The 11,754-nt window shown below is 38.9% G+C and overlaps 1 protein-coding gene across 1 annotated transcript in view; it reads left to right on the top strand.

Moving 5' to 3' along the window:
• The first annotated feature begins 2,782 nt into the window (after positions 1–2,782).
• Positions 2,783–11,754, top strand: part of LOC109676405 (uncharacterized) — a 96,572-nt gene continuing 87,600 nt past the window's right edge. The window contains exon 1 of the mRNA XM_074041113.1: positions 2,783–3,319. Within this exon, the coding sequence (XP_073897214.1) occupies positions 2,783–3,319 (537 nt within the window). The remainder of the gene's footprint in view (positions 3,320–11,754) is intronic.

The following is an 11,754-nucleotide window of genomic DNA, read 5'->3' as shown; positions in this document are numbered from 1 at the left end:
CCTTTTACTATGCCTGAAATATGATTAGAGATCTATTCCTTTCAGTCTCTTTAAGCTTGAATATCAGTGAACTGATTTATTCTTAGAGTTTTTAATATGAAAGGGAAGAAGTTGGTGAGGAGAGTAACTTCTGGAGGACAAGAGCCTGCTTCACTCTCATTCAGAGTCTGACCTCTGTATGTGAACTTGTGTATGCAAAAGAGAGGCCTTAGAGATAAAGAGAGAGGCGAAAGAGGTAAACTTCACTTTGTGCCCACCTTAAAAATGTAGTGCCCTTCAGCAAGTCAAAAGAAATGTAAAGAAAATTTTACATATCTTTTTCCTTTTTAAAAAATCATTAGGCCACAACAACAACGACAACACAACCCTGCACATAAGCATTCAGATGGCTTTATTTGTAATGGTTTCAAACTGGAAACAACAAAAAGGAGACTGTGGAACATCCACACTATGAAGTACTACTCAGCAGTAAAGAGATGAAACTACTGATGTATACAACAACTTGGATAGATCTCAAGGGCATTATCTAGAATGAAAAAGCCAACCTCTAAAGGTTATTATATATTATGCGGCTTCATTTATATAACGTTTTCAAAGACGACATAGGAAAACTGGAAGATAGATAAGTGGTTTCCAGTGATTAGGGATGGTAGGGGAAGGCTTGGGTGTGATCAAAGCATATCAAGAAGGAGATCTTTGTGGTGATAAAATAACCCTGTGCTTTGCTTGCAGATGGTTACGTGAACAGACGTGTGATAAAGTGACATAGAACCATATATACACTTCATACCAATGTCAAGTTTCTGGCTTTCATATTGTACTAGAAACCATTTCATATCGTATAAGAACCATTGGGGGAACTGGATGTACATGAGACCACTCTGTACTCTCTTTGCAACTTCCTGTGAACTTAAAATTCCTTGAAAGTAAAAAGTTAAAACACAAGACTTATTAGCAGGCTTTCATCTTTAGAGCAATTCTCACTGAATTCTCTGTAGCAGTTTCTTTGATACCCTTACTTTAGTGGCATTCTGGTGATAAGTGAAAGTAGGTGGGAGGCTAGAGAAGGTGGTCAGCCTTGCCATGCAGATTTAGTGAGTGACATGAAATGTCAGAGAATTGAACAATTTTCACAAGATTAACTGTCTTTAGAGTATAAAGGGTTTAAAATAAATAATTCATTGTTATGATGCCATCCAATATGCATCTGTAATTACAGGATAACTCTTGGTTATAGAGATAAGGGAAAAGTAGAATCTGAAACTTCAGGATTACTACAGTCTCTCCCATGATTAGAAGATGGCCATAGTGAATTTCACCTCTTTCTCCCTACTCCTCTTACCCCTCTTAACTTTTCCTCTAAGGGCATTTTACTTTCATTTTAGTTTCTGCTTTGAACCTGAATCATATCTAGGTCATTTGTAGTTCATAGAACTTGAACTTGGACAATTTCTCTATTGGGAAACTTTGGTAGTTTGGCTGCAGCTACATCTTTCTGTGGGTTCTGGCTCTATTGAATAAAGATCTAGGTTGACTAGGGTTTTTCTAGACTTTGAAAATAATATTGAAATCATTTTTTTATAAAGTGCAGAAAAAAATTCTGAAGAGTTAAACATGGAGGGGTTAAAAAAGAGTAGTAGATGGGGTGAATTTAATCAAGGTACTTTACATGTATGCATGGAAATATCACAATGAATCCCCTTTGTATAATTAATTTCTGCTGTTGAAAGAATAGAGTTAAATAAGGGCAGGCATTATCCAGGTAGCAGGTGGAAATAGTCAACATAGCTGTGCTTTTTTTTTGGGGGGGGGTTTTGTTTGGTTCCTTTATAAATCAGCTTTGTCTGGACCTCAATTTCCTTTTATATAATAAAACTTAGTGATGGTACTTTATGTGTTTTTATTTTTTGTTTTTTGTTTTTTTACTAGATCTGGAATTTGATTTTATACCTGTTCCTTTAAAGAGTTGAACTCTGTTATGGAAATGTTAAGAGATTTAAGTACCTGAATTGCAGAAGGAAGTCAAAACTGGAGGTTTTGACCTTGAGAGGCAGTGTACGGTGTATAGTAATGTTTAAGAGAAAGAAGTTTTAAAAAGAATAAAAATTAAAAAAAAATTTTAAAAAGCGAGAAAGAAGTTTGGCACCACAGTGCTGTTGTGCAAATCCTAGCTCTCTAGCTAAGTAAAGTATTTAACCTCCTGAGCCTTAAGATTTTAATTATTGAAATTGTGAATGGAGAATAATGGGTTTGGGAGGATTAATGAGTCCCTGTTATAGTTAGTGGATCACTGTTTGCATTACTAATTGTCTTATGTGCATTTCACATCTGTTCCAAGCAACGTGAAATCTTCCCCAGAGCTAATGCAGTTTCCCAATTTTCTCTTTCTGGTGAAGTTTGTTCACAAGAAGTGCACAAAGAAGTATCTTGGATAAACCTCTAATTCCAGAAAGCTGTCTGCCTTGGTGCACCTGCTGAATAATATTAAGAGCATTTCTTTTTAAAAATCGTGAGCGTCAAACCACTTTCATTAATACAACAACAATAATAAATGATACTATTTGAGAGATTCAGTGTGTCAGAATTTTACACAATCAAGTTCCCTTTATTTTATTAAAAGCATTTCCTTCTATTCTGTGCACCCATTTTATGTCTCCCACCTGAGTCTCATTTTTGTTAGCGTCCTTTTCCTAAGTGGCCTTATCTGTCCCCTGCTATCCGGAAGGCCATTAACATCCACTTTTGGTAGGAAGCAAGGTGATTCTGAAATTAGCCAGTCACTATGACCCAGTGGTCCAGGCTCCGCCCCCACTGCAAGGAGAGGGAGGTGGGCGGGGCTCGGCAGGTTTCTGGGCGGGGCTCGAGTGACGTAACCCAAGCGCCAGCGCCCTCGCGTGACGTGCTCGGCGGTCGCAGCGCAGAGCAGCAGCGTGTGCGTGGACCCCTCCTCTCCTCCGCTTCCTCGGCTACCGCGGATTCTTGCCAGGTGCTGAACTGCGGCGACAGGTGGAGGGAATGCGCGCATGCAGAGCTGCGGGGCCCGGGTTGGGCGGCGGCACTCGCGGTCTCCCGAGACCAGCAGAGAGGTCTGGGCCGCCTGGCACTGGGCCGAGTTCGGAGCTGGGTCCCGCCTCGCAGGCCGAGCCCAGGTGGGCGGTACCTTTTCCCGGTGGGTTTGGGGGTGCAGCCGCGTGGACCCAGGCGGGCGTCGCACAGGCTTCTCTTCCTAGGCTGCCCGCTGCCTTGGCGAATCCAAATCCTCCCTGAGTCCTTTCCGACCCTTGCTGGCATCGCGCGGAGCCCCGGACCTGCATCGCGGGTGAGTCAGGGGGCCCGGAAGGGCTGCGGCGCCTGCGGTAGGGGACCCGGTGGTGGAGTGGGCCCGGTGGGGACGTGGAGGAAGCTAGGCGGACTGGCGCTGCGCGGCCGGGCTGGCGGGAAGGAGCAGGCGTTGGCTAGCTGGGCCAGAAGCCTCGTCAGCTGCCTGGGAGCACAGCCCCGGGGCCCCCGCGGGTGCTTCACGCAGGGTCGCTTCACCTCAGGAGGGAAGGAAGCCTTGAGCTTCCTGGTCTCCTAGCTTGCTTGATTTGCTTGGGTTCTCATGGCTCCCAATGCGCGACACTGAGTGGAAACTGTGTTTTGGTCAAAAGGGGTAAAGAAAAGTGATTGCCTTCGGGAGAGCATTAATTGTCCTGACTCCCCCACTGGACTTACTGTTGACAGAAGTGTTAAAGGCAAGATTTCTTGCAAAGCGATGGTGGTTTTGTAAGGTCTAAGAGTAAAGTTTGAGCTGATGTAGTTTACCTAGACAAAACTAAGTAAGACAAATCAACCAGGATAGTTTTCTTGTGTTAAGTTGAGTGGTATGTGGATTGTATGCGTATGGTATCTCATTGAATCATCAAAAACCTTTTATGTAAAGTCTTTATAGTCCCACTTTACAGATGAGAGAATAAAAGACCACAGCTCTAAAAGTAAGGGTAACTTGTCCAAAGTCAGAGCTGTGACTCAGCCAGGCCATTAGACTCATTTACAGTCCCTTAATCTGTATACTGTACTGTTTCTCTAATATCTCAAGAGTTTGTAAGGCTATTTTTATTTGGTAAAGTGTCCAGAGTGCCCGGAATAGAAAAGAAAGTAAGGCACCCTTCGTGTCAGCAAGGACCCAGCAGTTTGATAGAAAAAGTTTTTCTAGGCCACACTTTGAGTATGTTTTAAAGATAGACTTTTTCCTCCTGAGTCCTCTGACTCCCACCTCATCCTCTTTCCATAGGACAGTGATTTTGAAACTTTTGTTAAGATCTTACTTTGAAAATTGGGGTTCTATCTTGAATTTATTACTTCTTGTTTTTAAACTTTAAACAAGGAAATATAATATTGGAGTAAAAGAATAGTTTCCTGTTGTGTGTTCATGTTCAGAGTATTTAATATGAAATGTTAACACTGTTAATGAAGTCAGAATACCTTATGATTGGTTAAAATGTCATTTTTTAATTTAACATGAAACATGAAGAAGGGTCTTCTGAAGTGAAAAGGAAGAAAAAATAGAACATTTCAGGACTTCAAAAAACACTTTGGTAGGTATTATTTGGCTAAGATTTTTAAAAAAACTAATTTCGAGTTTAAGCTGTGCTAGAAAAAAGGCCGACATCTGCTTCATTTGTCATACAGTCTATGTGGTGAGGGAATGGCAGTGGAGTAGTGGGTGGTGTAAAGTAACCTACACATCCTTGTACCTGAGTTTTGGGCTCTTGATATCTGATGGACAGGTCATGTTTAGGCTGTACATGGGCAGGAGAAAACCAGGGAATCCCTAGGCTTGATTAACAAGTGTCACTATGCCTTTTTCTCTTCTTTGGCTTGCTCTTTAGTTTGCCAATGTTTATAAAGAGTTTTAAAAATAAATGAAGAAAATCAGTTGACGTTTGTTCTTTGTACAGTATCGTATGTAGATGAATAATATGCATATATATATATTTTTGTGGAGGAGTTACTGGGGTTTGAAATCAGGTCCTCACACTTGGTAAGTAGACACTCTGTCACTTGAGTTGTACCCCCAGCCCTTTTTGTTATTTATTCAGTTATTTATTTTTACTTTTTTTTTTTTAATAGGTTCTCTCACATTTTGTCTAGGCAGCCGTGGACAGTGATCCTCCTGTATACCCTTTCTGGTTCTTGTGTTTCTGTGATGACAGGTGCCTGCCACCATGTCCAGCTTTTATTGGTTGAGATGAGGTCTAGCATTGTTTTGCCCCAGATGGTCTTGAACTGTGATCCTCCCAATGACTGCCTTTCAGGTAGCTAAGACTCCAAGTGGGACTCCCTGGACCAGCCTTTTTGTTTTTGAGATTGTTTTCCCCTAAAGCTCAGGTTGGCCTGGAACTTGTGATCCTCTTACCTCAGTCTCCCAAGTGTTGGGATTATAGGTGTGCTTAGTCACATCTGGCTTTAAGTGTATTTTTTATTATGAAGGTCTATGGAGATTAGTAAAAGACGTGGTTAAACATGATTAAGAAGTAGTTTAATTCATTTAATAAATATATACTGAGTGCCATATAGCAGGCATTATTTCAAGCTTCTGTTAATAGAGAAGTGATCATTATGGCCCTGGAGAGTACTACAGTATTGAATCCTTTCTTAAGAAGACAGTACTGCCACGTGCTGGTGGTAATCCTAGCTACTCAGGAGGCAGAAATCAGGAGGATTGCCATTTGAAGACAGCCTGGGCAAATATCTTCAGGACCCTATCTCAGAAAAAAACCTGTCACGAAAAAGGATTGGTGAAGTGGCTCAAGTTGTAGGTCCTGAGTTCAAACCCCAATACCACACACACAAAAACAACCGAACACTTTTGTGAACTCATGTATTTTCTTGATTTTGTATGCAAGGATGTTTTTCGCTTTATGTCAAAGACTACTGTCAAGCACTACTCATTTGGTAATTTTATCTATAATAAATCTTTATTGTTTTCATTAATAAATCAGGGATTTCCAGTACTACTGCTTTAGGTACTATGGTAAACTAGTGTTCTTATAGATTTCAGCAAGCTGTTTTTCACCTAAAGAAAGTGACAGAATTTTAAAATTTCATGGGAGGTTAGGAAAATTGATTCTTTAATTTGAGAAAATTATGAGATACAGAAAAAGAAAAGTGAAGTGGTCAGATAGCAGTTTGGATGATGATTTGGAGAGTGAACTTGGAAGCCTAGTGATCAGTTACTGGCTATTGTAGTAATTCAGTTGAGAAATGAGGACTGGTAGTAGAGTAGTATAAATGGGACATAAGGGATGGAAATGGATTCAGGAGTTGTAAAGGAGGTATAATGGGTAAGATTTACTGGGCTTCAGAGAGATTGAAGTCTGCATAATTTCTAGACACTGTTGTGTTCATGCCCATCATTAAGGTTTAATAAATATTTGTGCGATGAATAAAAATGAATTCTCTAATGCCTGCCTTGGGAAACTGAATGGATTCTGGGGACATTTACTACAGCAGGGAGTATAGGAAGAGCATTAGGTTGCAGATTATGATGAGTTCAGTTTGAGGTGTTGTATTTGAGGCGTCTGTGACTTATAAGAAATATCCTTAGGTAGTTGTACATATGGATCTGAGTTGAGAAGAAGACCCAGCTTGAGATACAAGTTTTGGAGACCTATTTTTCTAAAATTCTTTAAAAAGTTTATTTTACTAAGCAGGTGAGCCAATATGAATTTCTGGCTGTAGATGTGAGGTTTGCTAAAGTGCAGCAGTTTTCTTGTATGGTAAGACTTTTTAAGTGTTTAAAATTGTTTCATATGTAACATGAAAAATATATGTGTATGTACTGGGAATTGAGCCCAGGGCCTCATGCATGTGCTCTACCAATTAGCTATACCCTGAGTCCAAGAATCAGCTTTGTGATATGGATTATGTTAAAATGTGCTTTACATTTATTCAGTTTTCTGATTTATAGTGTTTGAATTGTCTGTTGCTATACGTGAATATTCCTTCTACCTGGTATTTGATTTGCTTATAAGAATCATTCATTGATATTTGTGGAACTGTTTTATTCATATTAACAATACTTTCTCGATTATTGTTTATGCCAACTGATTTTAGTTAGAAAATTTGTAATTCATTAAATGCATGTTTTTCTTATACACATTTTACAGAATGAGAGAAATGTTAATCATTATTTACTGCCATGCATATTGATGTTGTTTTTGCTTTCATTCTTGTGTTGAACTTAGCTACTACTCCTGTAGTGTGTGTGTGTTTGGTAAGGCCAAATGCTATGAGTTTTATTTTTGCTTTATATTTTTAATGCCTTTAGCATCTCTTCATGGAAAAGAAGGCCATTTTGCTACTTGGAGGCAGGCTCAAATAGATGCAGTAATTTATTCAAGCTGTTTCACAGCCTGCCTTGTTTCCAAAGTACCAGATGATTTCCATTATTTCTTTTCTTTTTCTTTTTGGTGGTACTGGTGCTTGAACTCAGGGACTCACATTTGCTAGGCAGGTGCTCTACCACTTGAGCCACTTCTCCAGTCCTCCATTATTTCTCACTTCAATTTTTTTTTTGACAGGCTTGTGGTTTGAACTCAGGACGTTATGCTTGCCAGGAAGGCACTTGAGCCATGGTACCAGCCCTGCTGTTTCTGATTGAATGTTATTTTTGGTTTGACTTTAGAGGGACATCAATGAATGTGTGTTTGTTGTATATAGAATCCTAGGACTGAAGGGGATGTGTGGAATGACTTCCTGGGTAGCAGGAATTCTACCAAGTAATCTGTTTGACTTAAAAGGACAACTGTGTATTTGTTTGCTTAAATGCCTAGAATAGGGGATTATATAATTTTGATTTATACACACAAAGCTGCTGGCTCTGGCTAAAATGTTAAAGGAAGCTAAATATGCTTTTGTTGTTTGCCATCTCCTTTTTAAGATTTTCCCCATCTTCAGGAATCAGTGCATTTTTGTGCTATTTATAGTTTCTAAAGCTTGTTAATGAGAAAAGTAGTCCAGTGAATTAATTCACACTGATAACACATAGCAATGGTTAATGGTAGATAATATTGAAGTAGTCATATGCTGCATAGTGACCTTTTGATCAACAATGGACCACATATATTACTGTGTTCCCATAAGATTAAAGGAGCTGAAAAGTTGGTATAGCTTAATGACATTGTAGTACCTATAATGTGCAACACATTACATGTTTGTGGTGATGCTATCTTATAAAAGTATAGCACATAGATTTGTGTATATCACATAACTGATAACAATAGCAGACAAATCTGTTTCTGCTTTTTGCATTTACTATAGTGTACTTTAGTTATGACATGTGCTTTCTATTTGTATTAAAAATAGTTTACTGTAAAACAGTATGTCATGCTACACTAGTAGTGGCTCCATGCGTTTTGTGTTTATCACATCTCTTGGTTGCATCATATTTTCTTGTGTTGATTTAATCTGACATCATCAAAATCTACTGCTAATTTTGACCGTAATAGGTCACATGGACTAAATGGCTTGGAAATGAGATTAAAAGTGACTTAAGGACTACAAAGGTGGAAAATTAGTGATGATTATTGCACATTAGTCAGGGATGTCTCATTACATCATAGTCTATTCTCCTGAAGAATAAGAACAAGTTATGGGAGCCTGTTAAACATTCTGCTTCATTGAAGGCAATGAGACTGACAAAAACTTGAGAAAGGCCTACATCATGTATGGAGAAACTTCTAATGACCTGGGACAGAAGCATATCCTTCACCACAGCATGAGAATCACGGCCAAAGCATAGCATTTGTTTGTGAAATTGAAAGAAAAGCTTGGACCCAACTGTGATGTTGAATTTATTGTTACTTGTGAGTGGTTTGAATGATTGAAGAATCATTATTCGTTACATGTGTGAAAATGAGTGGTTAGGCTGCTGAAGAATGTTTGGAAAGTAGGTAAGATAATTGTGGAGGAAAATTATTTGTCAGAGCAAATCCTCAATGTGGATGAAACGTCCAGATTCTGGAAATGAATACTGGAAAGATCTTTGATCTGTAAGTGACCAAGTCAATGCCAGGTTTGAAAGCTTTTAAGGACAGGATACCAATCTTGCTTGGGGCAATGTTATAGACTATAAATTGAAACCCTTTGTGATCTGTCACAGTGAGACGCTCATGGCTTTCAAGCGCATGAGTAAATACACACTGCCAGTGACCTACAGGAGCAATAAGAGACCATGGATGATTCAGAATGATCTCCTGAATTGCTGTGGCAGTTAAATGGAGAAATACTCTTTGAAAACAGCATGCCTTTCAAGATGTTGTTTGTTGTTGATAATGTTCTCATGTACCCTTCTTTTATTGGTGATGTTCATCTCAATATCAAAATGATGCTTCTTCTTCCACACCTTCTCTCTGGGACAACCAGTAGATTGAGGAGTTATAGCAATTTTTAAGGATTACTAACCAAGGAGGACCTCTGTTCAGGCTATTGCAGCTGAGGAAACACTGATGCATTTATCCAAGGATTACATACATAACTCCATCAAGAACCTTGCTTGAGCTTGAGGCCATGTCCCCAAGAAGTGAATGAATGGCATCTGTTTCTTGAAGTAGACACTAAGGAGATTTGTCCTTGACTTCAGCGGACTTATCAAAGGTGAGGAGGATGCAGAAATCCAGGTGGTGGTTGAGATGTCAAACAACTTTAAGGTGGATGTGGATGACATTGAGGAGCTGCTAGAGGTAGTTCCTGAGTTGTTGGAACTAGAAGAGGAACATAGCTGAAGAAGCAAGAGCAAAGGAAATTGCACAGTAAGAAGAGAAGAGCTCCCAAGAATTTACAGTGAAAGGTTTAGAAGTAGGGTTCTTCCTCCTGCTATTGTTGCTGCTGCTGCTCCTCTTCTTCTCCTCCTCCCTTCTTGTTTTCCTCTGTCCTTCTTGTCTTGTCCTGCTTGTCTTTCTCCTCCAGGGCTTTGCTTATCCTGGGCAACTGCTCTACTGCTGAGTTATACCCCCAGCTCAAGTGCATGGTGTGCAGAACTCAACAAAAACTTTAAAAAGTTTGAAAACTTGCATGCTATCACTGAAAGATCTTTATTAATAAAGAATGTTCATGGCTGGGTGTTGTGCCTATAATCCCTGGTATTTGGTAGGAAAGCAGATATAGGAAGATTGTGGTTTGAGGCCAGCACAGTGTTACAGGGGCAAGTTAGCAATATCTCAAAGAACAAATTGAGAGTGGTGTAGTGTGCCTGTAATCCCAGCTACATGGGAGGCAGAGGTAGAAGGAATGTAGTCCAAAGTCAGCCCTGGGCAAAAGCACAAGACCTTATCTCAAAAGTAACTAAAAGAAAAAAGGGTCAGGGGTGTGTCTCAAGTGGTAAAGCATCTCCCTAGCAAGTGTGAGACCCTGCGTTCAAACCCCAATAACCTCCCTTCCCCACAACAAAGGGAAGAGATTAATCATGAATGCTCATGGTTCATCATCTCCTTACTAGCAAATCTGTGATGAGAAAAAGAAGTAAATGAAGCAAATGACCATGGACATATTTCTGAAAAGACTGGCACCTCCTCAGGAAGAGCCTCAGGCAGGTCCTTAGGAGGAATTCTAGAAGAGGGCACTGTTGTCCTAGCAGACAAATCCATGTTTGTTACTGCCCCTAAAGTCCTGCCAGTGGGACAAGATGTGGAGGTGGAGGATAATATTGATGTCCTGACACTGTGGGCTAGGCTAATGTTTCTGCTTTCATCTTAGTTTTTAACCAAAAGGGTCCAAAAAATTAAAAATAGAAAATGGCTTGTGGAATAAAAATATAATGAAAGAAAGTATTTTTTGTGTAGCTGAATGATGTGTTCATTTTATGTAAAAAAATTTAAAAACTATAAAATAAAACAGTTAAAGTAGTTAAAGATAATTCGTTGAATAAAGAAAGGTATTTTTTGTCAGTTTAGTGTAGCCTAAGCGTATAATGCTGGTAAAGTCTATAGTAATATATGCTTTCACATTCAGTCATGACTCCCTAATTCACCTAGAGCAACTTTAAGTTCCTTCAACCTCTGTTAATGTTAAGTGCTCTGAACTGGTGTACTATTTAAAAAAAATTTCTTATACCATATTTGTACTATATATTTTCTGTGTTCAGACATGTAAGTGCTTGATTTTTGTGTTCCAATGCCTATTTCATTCATAGTAATATACTGTACATACAGGTTTGTAGCCTAGAAGCAGTGGGTTGAGCTAGATAGAATAGGCATGTAGAAGACTATCATATCTCTAGGATTATGTAATATGATGAAATTGCCTAATGCTGTATTTCCCAGAATGTATACCCATCATTAAGTTATGCAATACTATATCATAAAGATATACTTGCATTTTATAAGAGAATACTTGTTACTATTATTAAAGGAATGGATGAGGAATTTCAAGCCTTGTATCCTAATGGGTAAATATTTTTAGGGAGAGAGGGACCTTCAAATCATTATACATAAAGTGGGTAACCTTTTTTTTTTTAAAAAAAGGTTAACCTTTTTTTAAAAAAAAATTCTAGTACTATCTTAAATGTATAAAGTTTACATATTTCTTTTACATGAAAAAATGTTATTATCTGGTTTGTTTTATATTTTCATTTTGAGATATCCTTTTGCTATAGGAAAGATAAGCAGTTGGTCCAGGTAGTTCTTTTGTGTTGATGTTTACTGAGATTTTTGTACTCTGTTTTCTAATTGTTAAGGAGCAGATAAATGACTTTGAGATTGGGATGCTTACAAA

This window comes from Castor canadensis, chromosome 9 (genome assembly GCF_047511655.1).
Source record: "Castor canadensis chromosome 9, mCasCan1.hap1v2, whole genome shotgun sequence".
In the NCBI taxonomy this organism is placed as follows: domain Eukaryota; kingdom Metazoa; phylum Chordata; class Mammalia; order Rodentia; family Castoridae; genus Castor; species Castor canadensis.
The sequence above is the reverse complement of the archived record's forward strand: the minus strand, read 5'-3'. Positions and strand labels throughout refer to the sequence as shown.